The 19635-nt window shown below is 29.8% G+C and overlaps 1 protein-coding gene across 1 annotated transcript; it reads left to right on the top strand.

The window, feature by feature from the left end:
* The first annotated feature begins 136 nt into the window (after positions 1–136).
* Positions 137–19627, top strand: LOC132912460 (egl nine homolog 1). Its single transcript, XM_060969893.1, has 5 exons — positions 137–533; positions 732–1432; positions 14364–14483; positions 17979–18189; positions 18468–19627. The coding sequence occupies exons 1-5, from the start codon at positions 137–139 to the stop codon at positions 18497–18499; spliced, it is 1461 nt and encodes a 486-aa protein (XP_060825876.1). The 3' UTR covers positions 18500–19627.
* Positions 19628–19635: the final 8 nt, after the last annotated feature.

Here is a 19635-nt window from a genome sequence, read left to right as displayed (position 1 = left end):
GTACGTACTATAAGCGGTATAAGCACTGCAGAGTCTCGATAGCGCACTAGTACTATACGCAGATTGAGTGCGTGTGTGACTTCCCTCGTTGGAGAAATGTCGTCGACACTCGTGGCCGCTAAATAAACGACGAAACATGTCTGGACCGATAGTCAGTCGTGCGCAGACACCCGGCGGTGATGTTCAAATTGGTACAACGGTAGGCTGTGTTATCTGTAATAGAACTGACAAGCTGCTAAGGTGTTCACGGTGCAAGGCCGTATTTTATTGCACCAAAGAACACCAGAGGCGGGATTGGAAACGTCACAAAGAATTTTGTGCGACTCATTCTGTGGAATCGATCGTATCAAATATCGTTTCGGCTACTAGTCAAAATTCCACTTTGAAATCCGCTAAAAAGGAATCCTCCTTAAGAAACTGCCAGAATTTAACTACACCAGTGGTTTCTAACCTAAGCGAGAAGTTGGTGTTAGAAAGAACGCGAGGTTCGAACGCTGCTCCAGAAGTGCATAATAACGGGAAACATCTTGGCGGTACGTGAAACTTGATCTTGTTCCCACGTGCCTTTTTCTAAAACTATTTCACGTTAGAATTGTAGAGTTGTGTAATCTTTTACTAGCTAATACTGTATTATATACTATAAAATATGTATGATTTTTTGTAAAATAAATACAACTTCTTTGTTTCATTTATTTTAATTAATAATTGTTGCATGATTTTGTTGTTTACAGGAACCAACAAACAAATAGAAAAGGTAAAAGGACAATCAAATCATAAGGATAGTCGAAATTCCAAGAGGAAATCCAATAACACTAAGACAAAAGGTACTTGTACTAACAGAGTGGATGGATGGACTTCTCCCATAACATATGAAGGAAGTTCTGAAGACACGATCTTAGGTGCCAGAACAGAATTGTTGAATCCTGCTCTAGAAGGTTCAAGAATCCTAGATAACCTACAGGACCATGAATTAGATATGCCTACACAACATCATAACGGTATGAAGAACTTTCCAGAGGTTCGTTTAACCCGTGAAGAAGAATTTTTACCACCTTTCCTCCATAAAAATAAAAATAATCTTGAAGAATTAATAGATGATATAAGCAGAAATGTGATTAGAGACATGGATGAATATGGTATGTGTGTGGTAGACAATTTTCTAGGAACCGAAAAAGGTCTTGCAGTGTTAAACGAAGTTTTAAATATGTACAGTGCTGGGTTATTTAAGGATGGACAATTGGTTTCTAATAAAGCAGGTGCAAATGACTTAAAGACAATTCGTGGTGATCAAATAACGTGGCTTGATGGAAAAGAAAAACAATGTCAAAACATTGGAATGCTCATATCTCAAGTTGATGCTGTCATTATGAGGGCAAATAAAATGTGCAACAATGGGAAAATGGGAAACTACACGATTAATGGAAGAACAAAGGTAAGCATAAAAATAATCCCACATTTTATATATCATATAGTTCTGTTATCGTTACATACGACAAAAGTATACATTAGCCTTATATTTATTTCAATCTTTAATTTATGTCTTGTGTTGAATATCCTTACTTTGTCAAAGTTTATGTTTATACTATTTGAATCATAAGCAAGCATTTCAAACTATGTATTAATAATTAATAAGAATTGTATTAATACTCCATTAATTGATATACTAATGCCTATTAATAATCTTATAGATATACAAACACATTGTAAGTCTATATACATTTAAGTTCGCTACATTTCTATAGTTTTGATAGAGTATTCCTTTTTATTTCTAAATCAATTTCAGAAGCATTGAAAATTTTATTGTAAGGAAAATGTTTTTTTTATTCATTTAATATGATAAATTTGTTTAATGTTTGATTATGCGTAAAATATTAATTCATTGAACGCATAATTGAATAGCTATTATAATTTGAAATAAACTTTGGCAATAAAACGGTTTTCTTTTCCTGAATACAATACACAATCACTTACATATATTTTCAACAATTGAACATTTTGGTAGTTTAATATGTTTATACAAACTGTGTTTTATTCCAATATTGTAATCTTCTACATAATTGTTATAATTTATAGTTTTTGTTAAATAGTTATATATTTTATTTATTATCATAAAAATTGTACAGTATTACTTATACATGTAAAAAGTAGCATTTAAGAAATTAAATTTGTTACAATATTTACATATTTAAATTGTTAGATAACAGTAGATTGAAAATGTTATTAATTCTAAGCAACTATCACACTAAGTTCCAATCTATGTATGTATATCATTACGAAGAATGAGAATTATACAAAACAATGAAAAAGTAGTTTTTTGAATATCGTGAAAACAATGCAAATGCGGAAATATTAGTAACACTGGCCAGAAGAAATGATCTGTTGTTTTGCACGAGAGCCCTAACAATCGAATTAATCACTGAGATGCAAGCCGTGCCACGTTTTCTGATTTGCTATAGAAGTCTGATGAACGATATCGGTAACGGGGGGGTCGCGCGTTCATTCTGTGTAATATATCAGTGAAAAAACAAATCGTTTACGTCCCTTGAAGCATCGGTTTAATTTTGTAAGCGGCTAAAAAAGAGAGGGAGGAAGCGACGGTAGGCAGAGAAGGTCAGGATCCCGAAATTGCAGTGATCTTTCAGGTAGCTCGTGCGTTAAACAGAGAACCGAGAGTAGCAAACCACGAAGTGCGGTCGGTCACGTACGCCGTACGGCTGACTTGTTCATACAATTATGCAGTTATCTCTTTCTCCCTGTCTTTCACTGACTCTCTCTTTCGTCTCTTATGCCAGAAAGTAGGCAGTGTGTATGCGTTTTTCTCGATTACGATCCTGTCTCCCGTAAGGCCGTAAACAGAATCTAAATCGTGGGCGAATGAGTGGAACGATACGAGGTGTTATGTAGACCGACCTAAGTAATAGTATCAATGATCAGTTGCGACTTAGAAGTGTAGTTTTCTCAAGTAAATACTTTATTCGTATGATATATACTATATTTGGTTCATATGTTCGCATACATTTGATTATCTTCCAGACAATGAGTACAAAATTGTTCATCTGAAGCTTGTTTGGTTCCATACAGGAAACAGAATGACAGAATTGAACTTTTGTGTGATTGGTGGTGTTGGATATAAAGATTTTAAGGTTATCTCGACTCACTCTTTCTTTTATAAAATTGTGTGATTTAATAAATTAATGTCGTAACGCGTTTTGAAATAAATTTATCGAGCTGAATAACTTTTTATATACTCTTGAATAACTTCTTAGATATTACCACAAATATCGACGATATTTGTCATTGTTTTTTCAATATATGATAGCGGATCTCATTTCTCTTCATTGATTTTCCGTAATGTGCAGATATTCTACATAATGTTATGAGTATTACTGTTTTAAATTATTTTATCACTATTATTTATTACTATATATAATAATATTTCCTAAGATTGTTTGAAGGTACATGTTATGAAACTCAATGTATTTTTTATATTAAATATTATTGTGATGCAATGCAAATATACATTTGTATTAAAATACATAAATCAGGAACGACAAGGAATAGAAGTAAAGAGGAAAAGCGAACGTGATCCCAAAATTGTTGCAACTAATTGTAAAAGTCTGAAAAAAAAGTTTTCAATCGTATTATCGTAATTGATTCTCCTTTTAGACTAAACAATACTTTGTCTCTTCAGAAATTGAAGAAACAAGCGAATACATATTTTTAAACCAAACATATTGCTCCGTTCTGTTGCTGTTTCCATTTATAATTCGCAAGAAAATATTCGATACAATTCGAATTCTTTTGCTGTCTCGCACCAAATCTCCCATTTAATTAAGTTGAACTTCGTTTCTGGATACCGTTCTTCTTTAACTTTTTTTGCATTTTCTGATAGTACTCGAAGAATTTGGAATTGAACATTTCGTAAGTATTGTATAAATATGAGAACTACTGCCTAACTATTATAATTTTTCCTTTGCACGTCGAGTGAAGTACAAAGAGAAAAATAATTGCGGCAATGGTTAAATGTGTGTTTAAAACATATTCACTTCTTCATGTTGAAGTTGAATCCTAACTTACTAACGATAAATGATGATGTAATGTTGAAATTTATTGATTGAACGTAAAATTACATTTTTTATGTATTCTAGGTTGTAAATAGAAGATTACTATCTATCTAGACTAGAAAAGTGCTATCAGTACCGTATCTGCATAATAAGAAAGCTAGGTATTTCATCTTAAGGGGAATTTCGTCGTTAGATAATTGTGTATTGTTAAAATTACGCGACATTGCGTAACGATATTTCGGATCAATACGACTTTATTTACAAATATTCAAAAATAGTGCTGAGTTACTGACAATATTTTAAAACATTGCATTATTTAACGCGAATTCATCCTAATGCAAAGAACATTTATTTAACTCTTCCCTATCAAGTTTGGGCGAACTTCCGGTTTTACAATGTGTGAAGAACATTTATGAAAATAATTACAATTTATAATTACAAATTAATTAGTAATTACCAATAAACATGAAAAATAAAAACAATAATTTTTAAAACAGCATGCAATATGTTAGATATCTATATTCATTGCTTATTTTTTTGGCAAATAAGTATATTTAATAGAAGTTAAAATCCTATATTTTATGCTTTATTTTTGGAGTAATTGACAATTGTACACAAAGTGATTTGACAGGTAATTAAATTCCATGACTAAGTAATTTCATAAGCTAGAAAGAATAATCTTGCATAAATGTGAAATCCATTATATGAAACTGAAATATTAAATATAAAGAAATATGACAAATTATCCTGTTTTTTTTCTTTTTTAAGGTAATATTTAAATTATGCATTCTTTAATACATAGTTCTTTCATCGATAGTGACCAATACATTCGCGTTAGGTCGTTCACTTTCGATTTAAATCCTTACAACCGGCTGGCTGCATCTCGCTCTTTAACCTTCGTGAAGATGAAAAAATCAATGAGGTACAAACATACATACATACAAACCATATATGCATTTGCATATATAGTTAGACGGTTGAGAGCGTGCCAATCATGTCTGAAAACGATTTCATTCGTCTCCCTAGAGTCGTGTCGTTTCCACGAGGGTATTTACCAGTGTTTGTTGAGTTTCTGATCGGTATGACATATCTTCCGTTTTATTTATAATTATAATAGCCGCGTTACAATGCTTTATGGCTCACGGTATTTCTTTTACATTTCAAAATTTGATTATCTGTTTCGCGATAAGTAGAGATTTTCGCGTTACTATATGTATATTTAAAAAATATAAAACATACAAATATATGCAAATGTATAATAAACGACTTAAAATTTCTCAGTTTCATTTTCGTGGTACACGATCATAGGATCTTTTAGACGATTTTTTCAAGATCTATGTTTCGCAAAATCGATGGTCTTAAATGTATATTTATTCAACAAGTTTCAGCTATAGATTATTAACAATGTTAATTAATAATTTTAATGATCAATATGGTTCTTTAAATCTACTCTCTAAATTAAGTTTTGTTCCTTTTTTTATATTAACATTTTTTCATATCCTATATTTTCTAGATTAATACAAAATAAAAGTCACTTTTCGTTACCAGATTATTATGAAATTCCTTATTTTTGGCCATTATCGTTTATCATTTTGAAATGTTTAACATTTACGTCTCTGACTGTGTCATATTTTCATTTTCATCAGTATGTATTCCAAACTTGCACTAGACATATACAAAAATATAACAAAATTTTACATGTTTTGTCGAAAGAGAATTTCAATTACCAGGAAAGGTAATAAATGAAAACTTTATAGCAACTATATAGCAACAGGAAATATTATAATCTGGTAAATCTAGTATGTTGAAGCGCATGAAAATTTTTATAATTTATGACATGCGCATATACAAATACAGAGAGAGAGAGAGAGAGAGAGAGAGAGAAATATGAAGTAAAATGAGCATAGATAACAATATTTCCTTGTTCAATGTGTGATGTATACCAAATCTTTCCTACGAAGAATCATTTACAGCAACCATACATAAATGGTATTATAGCGTAAGGAGAGGCGTTACTTAAAACTTAAATGATTGTTTAAAACTTAGAATGTAAGGATATGTTTATTAAGATTAAAATAGATCAATACCATGTACGTTTTCCTGAAGGATGATCCAACGACTGCCTAACAATCAACAGTAACTCAATTACGCCAACCTAACAACAAAAAATTTACAATCCGCGTTCACGTTCACGCCACTAAGTTGCTTCGTGTGCGGCAAACATTGTATCGTCTACAAAGTTACCTTTGATAAAGAATTTTTACAGTTGTCTATGTAATTATGTATCTACTTAAAAGCAGAATGTATTATGAATATCGTCTAATATACAAAAATTGTATGATTCTAATCGATGACTTATACTGCAGAAATATTTTCCGTATTCAAAGTGTAACAAACGTCGTATGTTTTCCTTTCGGTTCTATGAAACACGTGCAATAACATTAACAAAGTAGTTTTTCCCCTGAAACGTAATACCTATTTCGTTTAAATGAATAATATACGGATGTTTTTCCATTCCTTTTCGGTTCGTAGTCTCGATTGTTGCTGATTAGTTGCATTGCAACTATAGAGTTGTAAAGATTTGGTTGTCACATTACAACGAGTATTTGTTTCAATGAAATGAGGTTTGAAATAATTTTTGGTCGTTGTTCAAATGCTAAAATTCCGATTGTGATATAGTTTCTGTATATCGAAAGTAATGCGAATTTAAAAGAGGATAGGACGTGGTTTTGCTTCTTTCTGTGAATTGTCGCTTCTAGTCCAAAGCCTTATTTAATATTCATGATGTCTAAAAACGGCTGTGAAATTTAAGGTTGTTAAAAAATATCTTTCACAAAGTAGCTTTAGTAAAATTTTCAGTATACTTTTCGCTAATTAATTTATTTTTTTGCGATAAAAACATGCATATCATGTGTAATTAGAAATTCGAAATTTAATATAATTCAGTATGTAATTATATTGTACGAAGGTGTTAACGTTAACCGTCCACTTAAACCAGTTGTATTATACAAACTGTTGAACTATGAATAACGTAACGTCGTACTTGGTACGACACTCTTATTTATTTTTTAAACGGAATGTTATATTCGTTGCATTTCGAATTTATATTCGTAAAGAAATAGTGATTCAAAAATAATCTTCATCTTCGGCTTATTTTCGAGCACATGATATTTAAGAAGTTGACGGTTGATACTCGTATTAATTTTATAAAATATTTTTCAGTTCTAATTTTTAATATGTTTTAAAAATATTGCGTTAAAAATTAATTGAATGTCAAAAAAAAGAACTTTCAATAGCCAATGCGTAATTTATGAGAAATATAAACTACGTCATTCATAATACCACTACTGCAGATTTATTTAAGCATCGATAGGTCATTCATTCTTCTGCAATTTGTGCTGTGGCCTTTTCTTTGTTTTTTACATACCTAGATATGTTCAGAAATTTAATCAGAATATGATAATGCATATTTTCAATATATGTATTTACTAAATTGTACATCATTTGTATACACGGTAAGAATTATCGGAATTTTATTGATTGTTTGCATGTGGTTGTCTATCTTAAAGTTTAATATTTAAGCAGAATACCCAGAAATATATTTTTTATTTTGATGTTTCTGTCATCTTTTGTACACAAAGCGACAAATATTGCGATTTTTCGATATAAATTGTTCTTATTGAAGAAAATATTACGAGATTTATTAAAAATATTTGAATGTAATTGATATTGCATATTGCATTGCATATAAATGGCTGAGTGGTTACAATTCTAATAACAATTCGAGTTTAATCATATGTTTCGTTAAAATCGTTCAGTCGCCAGTACGATCATCAATCATAAATTACAAAACAAGTAGCACATATAATTATCCATCAAACATGCAAAACAATTTTTTATTACTTTTTTTAAATTAAACTTTTGTTAAGAAAACAATGGATATAAAAAACAAACGATATTATTATTATTTATTACTTCATCTATACAGATAGTTTTTTAATTTAACAATAGGATTGCACTTGAATAGACAACTTAAACCATAAATCTTAAACCTTAAACCTAAGAAAATTCACCGGTTTATTTTACGTCTTACCCATACGGAACATTGTAAAAAATTAAACATTCATAAAAAATATGAAATATGAAATATTTAAAAGTTTAAGGAAAAAGCAGATTTTTCAACTCTTTACGATCAAATGTTATGTTATGTTGTACATTACATTTGGTTCGATCTTTCCTAGTTCTTATATTCAAAAATAGTAAAATGTATAGTCACTGTTGGTTACAAAAATGTGAAAATATACCTATCTAAATTATACATTTTTTAAAGCTGTAACTTACTAATCATAGACCATTTAGAATATAATGTCGAATGCTGCACAGATTATGAAGGATTAATTGAAATTTGACAGATTCTTCCACAAACAGCCACACGAAAAAAGTATGTATCATTTTCTGCTCTCCTTTCTATTTTTCTCTTTCTTATTCAAAGTACCATCTTCTCAATCTCTCTTCAAACTTATACCAAACGAAGGGACAAAGATCGCACACAGACGTTTGACTTTCAGTTTAATAAACGCGATAAAACAAATTTCACTGTGCGCAGCATTCATATCAGACGACTCTATCGCGTATTCACGTCAAGAATTCATATATTTTTGACGTTACTGTTCGTAATCTATCGCAACGATTCTTACATTATTATCGCGATGGCGTACTTTTGGCAGATTGTGTTACTTATCTAAGGAACGTGACGAGCTGCACGTAAAGTGTACGATATCGAGCGTTTTGTCTTGGTGTTGCAGCCTATCTATAATATATCGTATCAGTCTACAGATAACGAGGTCACTGGGAGGAACGAGAGGAAAAAAGATTTCAAACAAGGTGTACGCGCTCTTTAATACTGTATACGTCTTGTAAATCGCACAATCGCAAGTTATTGACAATTTAAGTCAATTTATACGATTATGATCCATGTTAGAAAAGAATGTTTCGTATTTAATATACTCCAGCAATTTCTGTCGTCGAATGGCGCGACGGAAATTAAGAAAGATAATAGTTAACTGATTACACGAATGTTTTTCTGCTGTCTCTAACGTTTAAAACAAACCGATGTGCACGGCGACGAGCTTAGTATCAATTGTTCGTCTCTCAAGGTGATTCGATGGTACACAATAATTATTGAATACTATCGATATGGATATCATTATTGAACGTGGTAAAATGCGATCATTTTGAAAAAAAAATACTTCCGATTGAGCCGTATACGTGTCTGGAAGTTGTTATTTGTTATCAAATAGCTTTTTGAAAGGTATTTGCCATTCTGGATCACTATTAGAGAACGCGTATCGAGTGTCTATTTACTTGAATTAGAATGCGCATTTTTCGGTAATTCGGTAGAGACCTTGAGGAAGTCAAAGTGTTTTTAAGAAAACTCATTGTTATACATAATATGAAAGTTTGTAAATGGTTTTATTTTACTACCTCTTCTTTTTTTCTTTTTTTTTTTTTAGCATTCGTGAGCAATTGTCAGAGTAAGATTTACGTCGTTTGTTTAACGAATTTATTTGATTAAATGCAACTATAGGATTCAAAAGCAAGTTTTTACCACAATATTGAATTAACAGGAGCGAATAATATTTACTTCTGAGAAAAAGTTTATGATTTCTTAAAATTCATAAAAAAGAGTAAATTAATCAACTTTCTAATATAATATAAACAACAAAATGTATTCATATAGAGCACAATAATATGCTGATTCGTCAAATTCTCGCACACCTTTCTCATTTTGTAGTTGAAGTGACATTAAGCGTTAAGTAAGAAAAACATACTGTATATCTCGATTTTGAGAATTGGTACCGACAAAGACACATCCTATGGATTTCTTACGCGGATGACAATGATGTATCCTTATACATTGGCGTTTCTGATTTCAAAACGTAAACATAAAAAGCGATCGTATGACACATATTTCGTGGATTACGTGATAATATACACGCCGCCGAATTTAGTGCCAAGGACATCGAGGTTAGTGGTCTATTTAGGTCAAGGCTAAATTGTGATCAGTATTTGTATGTATATACGCCCTACCTCTGAAGAAACTGTGTAACTGACTATCTCAGCCCTTCTCGGGTACATGTACGCACTCATTGTCAGGAACCTTTGACTGCTCTGCTATTTAACGTTTCATTGATACGTCTAGCTAGATCAACATTTACTTTACGTTTACTGAAGCCTTTAAAATATTCCATAAACATCTTCTCTTGTAACTCTAAAATCATTGATTGTTTCATTTGTGTAGATATAAATAGGATTAGTAGGTTATGGATATTTATATAAATTCATATTCTTATGGACGCATTTAAAGAAATGGTAAGTATCTAAGCAATTTGCAAAATATTTTAGCGGACACTATGCTTTAGATATTTTATATGTCTTTTCACATTATATATATTCTGTGCGTTTCTGTATCCTTAAGTTTCTGATAAATGCATAAAAATCCACGGTCTAGTGATTATCATTCATAATTTTTATGATCGTTTTATGTGTTTTATAATGGATGTGTTTTTAAGTTAAATATACGATGAATTTTTGAGATTAGACGACGCATTTGTTAATACACTTGTTTTTTTTATATAACTCTACGAGTTTCGAGTGAATAGATGAATGAATAATAAAGTGTAAATTTTGGAGGAAAAGAAATACCAATATAGAAAATATTTCGATTCATTGCTTTCAATATTGAAAGATTGAAAAAGTCTGAAAACCTATTCTGGATAATAATTTTTCGAAAACTTCATTTGGAGTAATCACGATCTATGTGAATCAGTTACAGACATCGTGTGAGCTTTTAATATATCAGAGGCATGTATTGAATCGTCTGCTATCGATGGAAAATAAATTTGTGGCTTATGCCTTATATGTTTGGGAAACAGCGAGAAAAAATATATTTATGAAATATTTATGATATATATCTAAAAACTACATATAAAAAGGATCTTAGTGATGCGAAAAGTTCGAATGAAAAATCAAAGAATATGTCACTCGTGAAGGTCTTCTAAAATTCTTATTGACGTAAACCTTACGTTACAGCACAGGAGTAGTTAGTGGAATATGATATTGAATAATGTAATTCTGAGATCTGTTGGTCCATCCTCTTGGGATTTAGCATACACTTGTGAAATTTCATATTTTCAATTACTTCCCTTCTTAGGGACAACAAATAAAATTTTGCGAAGGGACATCTGAAGAATAAACGTTTTTGGTGATATCAGATTTAAAATTTTGAAAGTTCCAAAATATAGTTTTTTAAATAACTATCCCAATATCGAAATATGATGTTAACAGGAGACAAGCATCAAATCTTGGAATGAAAGGCTTTCGATTGGTTTATTTTTTTATTTACATATACTTTATATAATGAGTAATAATTTCATCGAAAGAGCTAATAAAGAGATACTAAAAGTTAATATGGTAACTTTAATTAATTGTAACAAACTTTATTTTCTGATATATACTACTAACTTTTATTTTCAAGAACGATCATTTTCTGTGCAAATAGCGTATATTTTCTTCTATAAAGGATTATACACCAAACTATAGGTACTTTAAATACATGTGTTGCAAATATATTAGCTAAATCCTCATTAGATATGAATTTGCATAGAGAGAATAATAGGTAATATCGCATTCGACTTGTGAGTCATACGATTTACCAGTTACATCGCGTGAGCATTTTATTTTGACTTGATACTAGGTCTATGTCTTATGCTATTCCGCTGAGCAATTATTCAGATCATTGACTTCGTTGCTTATTCAACAGTTTACTATTTACACGAACTTTTAAAACTTTTTTTGATTTTTGCTTTTTTTGTAAGTGAGACTGGGATACAAGATCTCTTGTTTCTTTTTTCAAATTACTTATTCCATTATATCTAGCCTTGGTTGTAACTGAAGTGAGTATAAATTAATATAAGGATAATAAGAGAAATAAATAGTCTGTTAATTCTTGTTAATTACTTGATGTTATTGTACTTTTGTGATGATGATGAGTCATTTAATATTTATTCAGAATTCTTTATTTAGTGATAAAAATTTCTCATGAGAGAAATTTTCTTTCTGTATTTACTGTATAGGAAACTTACGCATCTCAAGAATCATGAATTTCGAATTGTGTGCAAAAATTAACTCTAAAAATGAGCTATTTACTAAGAAATGTAATAATTATCCAGTAAAATTACTTTTTCTAATAATACGGAATACATACAAACAATATTTTATTTGAGGCTCTCAAAGCCAAAAGATTACCAAAATTGTAGAAAAAACATATTTTTTTCTTTGCCAATAGTTGAGTAATTAACAATCTTCTCTCAAAAAATTGTAGAATTGATTTCTTGAAAAATTTACTTTTCTCAGTTGTGTCATTCTTCAAGTAAACTAATCCTGTAGATATGTACTAAAGTTTTGTGTGTTTTCAGTCTCTGTTCATTCAAAAAACTTAAATCGCTATAAAATATGAAATAATAAGAGTTTAGTAAATACATATACCCTACATACATATTATCAACACTTGTTTCCAGAATTTCTTACGAAGCCAAAATATAATACAAAAGTAATTTGAAAACTGATAAATAAATCAAAGCTGGCACAAAAAGGACTTAAATAAAACACTGTAGGATTTACCAATAATTTCTACTTATTTAAAAACTTTTACTAATATAAAAAACGAAGTGATAACGTGACGTATAAGTGTTGAAAATGACGTGTCGTTGTAACCTCACGTAACTCTGTCATTGAAAACAAAGGAATTGGAATAGAAAATGTACTGCTGCCATCCATTACGTGATGCACTTTACGAGAAGCTGAAAACTTGCTTGAGATTTCAGTCGCTATGGCTTGTTGCATATAGCATTCTAGGTACTATTCATTCAGGTGTATACACGCCATAAATTTTAGGTTATATACATAGTTATATTTTTGGAAAACAGAAGCAGATACAATTATCGTTTAAATGTTTTAAACTCGCCGTATGTAATAATAATTAATTATCGTTGATAATCGTTCTATATTAATTAATTTTTATAATTTTACACTAATTTATTGAACTATATTTTATTAGATAATAAAATTTGGCGATATGTGTGTTAATAATATTTCTTATTAAATAACAAATTATAATAATAATAAAAATAATCAATATACATTGAAAAGTATAATCTGTGATAATTTTAGAAGTCATGAAAAACTTCTTTAACGAGTAATCGAATTTCCGTAAAATATAATTTATTCCCAGTTCGTTAAGAATTGTCAAAGAATCGATATATACTGTCGGAAAATGGTTTTTAAGTTTCCGCTAATAAAAAATTCAATTGAAACATACACTATTTTCGCGAAAAGCAAATATAAAAGCTGATTAGAGATATTATAATATTGTAATTTCACTTCGATGATATTTCCAGGGCATTATCACTGATGTCTATTTAATCGATTGATTAAAATTCTTCAAGTATAATATAAAAACACTTCCCAATGGTTATATGTATACATATAACTTGGTACGCAATATGAAAACATAAACAAAATTATATAATTTTTAAATTTAATCGATTACTAATTGAATAATTTTCTGAATATGTAGGAGTAAAACAAAATGACGAAGTGAGTAGAAAATTGCGTTAGAAGTTTCAGTTCTAGACTTTTAATATTGATTACACTTGAATTGATAATTCAATTTAATAATTGTTACCCTTCTTATAATTAAAAAATAAATAAAAATTTCGTGAAATAATTCAACTATGCGCTTCACTACCTATACGAGGTGCATCACTACCTATTGCGATCTACAATCTGTAATAAAAATCTAATAAATTAATTTTTTATAAAATGATTTAAAATCAACAATGATATAAGAACTTTGGGAAAATACACACACTTATAATGCGGTAGAAACAAATACTTTAGATATATTGATCTTTCATAAATATGTTACGCACCTATTTATATACTTTTGATAATATAAGATTATCAATTACGATATCTGACATTTGTTTTATTACATATCCGAGACCACTTATCTTCGTCATTTTGTCGTTTTTAATTAAAAAAAAAGCTGTTTATAAGCAGTATCTCTTTTTGTTTAAAAAATCAACGAGCTGTTTGATGATGTACGAGCTGTACAAATTTTACGATACACTTAGATCTACATTCCTAACGATTAGTCAGTTTGCGAATGCATATAAGCCGGTTTGCAAGAACTGCTTCGCTTTTTCGATTAAGATGATGCGATGCATTATTTTTCAGGCGATGGTGGCTTGTTATCCTGGTCACGGTTCGCATTACGTGAAACATGTGGATAACCCTAATCGAGATGGAAGATGTATCACAGCTATATACTATCTTAACCGAGATTGGGATATCAAGGTAAGATCTATGTACATGCCACGAATAAATATGCAAAGAAATTTTTATCACTTAAATGAAAATTTAGTACCGAAATACATATTTAGTCATTTTTATCATTATACTATGACTTCAAGAGATAAAATAGTTATTTGCGCTTGATTGTACTAATTTCTTAATGTTCATAATATATTTCTAATAAAAATATAATTAAATATAAATAAGATATATTGAAAATTCTATCAAGTTTCTTCTTTTATAATTCATCAATAAGTTGTAATCTGTAATTTGCAAACATAATTTTGTGTTACATTGCTAACTGATGTTTATTAAAATTTTAAATTTTTGTTTTGTTTTTGTCTTTTTTAATTCTAAAATAATGCATGAACAATTTTATAGTCCCAAGTAGCCATTACAATAATGATGTGTGCCTTCTAAAAACTAATTTCCTGTGAGGTATAGATATCAGGGTCGTCCCTTTGAGTGATGTTCCATGAGATTTTCCTTTACTTCAATGATTTTGTGAAATACGCAATCTTTCGAAAATATCTATTTTCGTTTGGTTACAAATAGTAAGTAGATAGAAAATCACAACTTTACAAAGTCAATTCAAAATACAAATTTCTAGTATAATTTATTCACATTAAAATGGAAGTTTTAGAGATGTATGTATATTCAAGAAATGCAACAGTATCGTGCTAGAATAGATGTCTGATTAACTGAACTCTAGTTGAATCCGCTTACCTGAAAATTCACATTATTTGAGTGAAAAAATTTAGTGATTTTCTGTATAGACTATTTAACCCCCTCATATTCGAGTAAATGTTCTGCTTCGTTTAACCTTTTGATGGTGTAATAAGATAACACAAAATGAACACTATAAAAAATAATTAGCAATCTTTTTTATCGTCGATTCATTGCATTTTTGGTATTACATATAAGAGATATGTACATACTTCCAACTTTTTACAAGAAATAAATATTAATAATAATATTACGCATGGTAATATATGTACAATATATACTGGATATTGTAATTTAGTATATTTGAATGATACACTTGTAAGAGAGTTAAATTTGTTAAGTCCAAATCAGAAGTGGTTGTAAAAAGGTAACAAATTACAAACTGTACAAAAAATAACGATTTGTTTATATTAATGTATGTATATATTTCTATTCTTATATTATAATAAATTGTAATAACCATATAATAACCAGAATCGTATAATAATTTACAATAAATTATAACAATAGCTGCATGATGACTAGCGCTCGTTCTCACATGTACTTTCCTTATTACTTCACCCTGCACGTGCGACCATGCGTGTTTGAATTTTAAAAGTGAGAACACTCTAAGAAAGGATAGGCGATAGAGTTGAATGGAGCATGAAGAGCATCCAGGGCCTACGTGAGTTGCCCCATGTAACGCTTCCATCTCGAACATGCACGAGAATCTCGTATTGAGCAATGTTTACGTTGACCTACACGGAAAATAGGGGCTGTCAAACATATGCTGTCTTGAAAAATATAAAAGCACCGTTTGTAGAATGTCTCATCTCACGTGTGCCTGTTTCTGTTACCTTTAACCGTGAATAAATACATACATCTCTTTCGAACAAGGACATCATTAAAGAGAACCTTGATGAATTTGTGTAAAATCCTCATGTTTATATTGACCTCTTTCCGAACAAGCTTTCAGTCTTGAACTTTTGTATTTCTAAATGCGTTCAAATTTTGCTTTAATGAAAGAATTAAAAAGTTAACGAACTTGGAGAACCTAGAAGTTTTCTTTATTGAAGTAGCTAATTTTTAAGAAAATTCATATTGTAATCAACCAACAGATTAAAAAAAGAAAAAAAGAATAGGAGTAATTGATTTAGAAGTTTACCCTCATCACCGATTTTGATGATTTTTGAATATATTGTCGAGGTCCTGATACTAAAAAACTTTTTTCTATACATGTAGCGGCCGCTCGATCCTACTTTCCGAGATATTTGCAAAAAAACTGTCGATATCACTACAGTGAATTCTGCCTATAAATATACGTCCGCAACAATGTATGCGTTAGTATTGGTTGCCAGCCGCCTTGCGATGGCCGAATACAATGCCCTAACTCAAACCTAACTCTTATCTTTTGTTTATGGTTAGTATGTATGAACAAGAGTTGGGCGAACTTGAATATTACAATATTTGGATATTCCGATCATTTCCGTGAAGCTGGACGAAATGTCATCAATGTATTAGGTTTAGTTTTGGGTTATTTTTCTCAATCCGGTCACAGTGAGGAGACCGGTAATGCTTGCGTAAAATAATAATAAATTTAATATAAGGACAAAATGATTAAGAGATTCAAAGGTGAAGAGAGTCAAATCTTTTACGCTACCTATAGCCAGATCTATGATAAGATTTAAATAATGAGTCTCAGGTACATAAGCACAGGATTCAATGTGCTAAGAATGACAGTTTTTTACGAATATCTCGGAAACTAGGGCGTAGCAGTTACATATTTAGGAAAAAATTGTTCAGGATCATCTCTCCTCCCTTCCAACAACATACATATTAAAAAATCATCGAAATCGGTAATGCGAGTAAACCTCTAAATAATTTATATCACAAATAATTATAAAAATAATAATAAAATAATATAGAAATAAGAATTTATATCACAACAATTTCATGCTGAGTAACACAAAATATTGCTATATTTAAAGAGTAATCTTTATACAAATGTTAATAGTAAAAGTACGTATGTTCTTGAATTTGTGTTTATTTTATTCAAACTTTCGCTATTGTTTTATCATCACATCTGCAAATTTAATCATTAATACTTTCTATTTTTTATTGAAATATTATATTGGGACAAATAATATTGTGACTCATTAATGCTTAATGAGTATGATTGGTAATAAATTATCATCAATAATATATTAAAGAATGGACATCTTTTGTATTAAATCGTATTAAACAAAAAACATCTCACACGGAAATTGCAAGACTGCGAAATCTCGAATAAATTAGCTGTATGTATGTGTATTTGATGCTTTAGGCTGATGGTAAAACAGCTCCGAAAGATTTTGAGTACACGATCCTTTGTTTTCGAGAAATTAATATCTTTTTTTATATCTTATTTTATAAATTCTTTTAATATTAATATTATGTTTTTTAATATTAAACTTTTACAGTTTGTTTTAGTACATTTTTTATTCTGTTTATTTATTATGGTACTCTTGCATATGCCCACAATTTTGATGGGAGAAATTGTAATAAAAACATTTAAAATATAAAAAATGGCTGCACTAAGAACATAGTTCGATATTCGCAGTTTTTGTTATCACCTTGTAAGGATTTATAAGTATTTTTTAGACAACTGTTTAGACATGCTATAATGTAATAAATGAATAATTCTCGAGATATATCATTTTAAACTTACAAATTTATTGTAAATTTTTATTTCAAATTATTTCTCATTTAAATAATAATATATAATAATAAATTGTATTATTTCTGCATCAACAGGAAAACGGCGGCCTTTTGAGGATATTCCCAGAAGGCTGGCGTGATCAAGTGGCGGATATTGAACCTCTCTTCGATAGAATATTGTTCTTCTGGTCTGATAGGAGAAATCCGCACGAGGTCCAGCCAGCTTACAAAACCAGATATGCAATCACTCTATGGTACTTCGACGCGGAAGAAAGGAATCAAGCTTGCCGTAGATATCAAAGAGAAAGTAGGTACACAATATATGTATGTATCAGTTATAACCAAAGCATTCATTATCAGTTTTAAAAAGCTCATGTTTCAATAAATAACAGATCTTGTATTGTTCAAAATAATTAAAAAATGCATTAATGGTACTAAAAATAAAATAATACATATCTAATTAAAAAAAGATAAATTTTGAATAAAGAGGCAATCAAAATTAGATAAAACATTACAAGCAATCAATATGTTATTCAAATTTGAAGTGATATATGTACATATTTGATTTAACTATTGATTTTTTAGGAGAATTGCACGCGAAGAAAGAGAGTTCGTGAGACATGGAGTCTGAAGGACCGTTACACCGTCCGTCGACTGAAATTGTAACTCTACTAGTTGAACTTATGCATCTGTATATAGTTACACGAAGAAAGCACTGGTATATAAACTATTATGTATTATTCTGTATTATGATATAGTTGAGAGTGTAGGAGATGCTGACATCGGAGTATATAAAAATTTAAGGACGTGCAATAGATATAAGCGTGTTCTTCTTTTTTTATATAGCGGCAGTGTAATATATTTCGATAAGTTTGTGAGCGTAGTCCTGAGAGTTTATAATTATACATATTAAATATTAATCTTTGTTTTTTCTAATACTAATGCTCATACCTTAATCGAACGTTTCAGATGTAACAAAAGTTTAACATTCGCTTGCCACGATTGAAAGTACGTCATATCGATACGATACTTAGCTTCAAATATTTGGAGCATTAAACGCAGATTTTTGCAGCATTCGTAATTCGTATACGATTGCTAAAATTATATAATGTACAGGGAGAACGAGAAAACGTGTGTGTGTGCGTAGGATAAGAGTGGAAGTTTCTGCTATAGAAAAAAATCGATTCAAATAATAAAAATTAATGTTTCTACACACATACATACATACATATATATATATATATATATATATATATATGTGTGTGTTATATATTATGTTATATATTAATTATATATATATATATATATATATATATATATATATATATATATCATAAAATTTGCTAAACAGAAATTGTGTCTTAATTATTATATTTACATAACTTACACATGTTCCCTTTAACTTCTGTACAGCTGGTATTGTTGATAGCAGTTCAGCTCGTTATTAATACGAAATTGTAATATTTGCAGATCATACTATCGCGTTTTATTATTGCATCTCATATGTTGTACGTTGTTTTACAAAGTTATGATCCATATAATGTTTAATTAAACGGCCAGTAATTGACTCATGCTTCCAGCGCAGTGAATTGATATATGCCACGGCCCAGTCTGTACCTGTAATATTGTTATGTATATTGCGAAGAGGTAGAAACACATGTGTTTAATATTGTATGTATCTATTTATATAAATCGATAAGAAAAATAATTAAATAAACGCGTATTTCCTGTGTCCCAGATAGAAAGTCTGATA

The sequence above is a fragment of the Bombus pascuorum genome, chromosome 12 (assembly GCF_905332965.1).
Source record: "Bombus pascuorum chromosome 12, iyBomPasc1.1, whole genome shotgun sequence".
NCBI classification, from domain to species: Eukaryota; Metazoa; Arthropoda; class Insecta; order Hymenoptera; family Apidae; genus Bombus; species Bombus pascuorum.
Note: the sequence above shows the minus strand (reverse complement) of the source record. Positions and strands in the feature narration are given on the sequence as shown.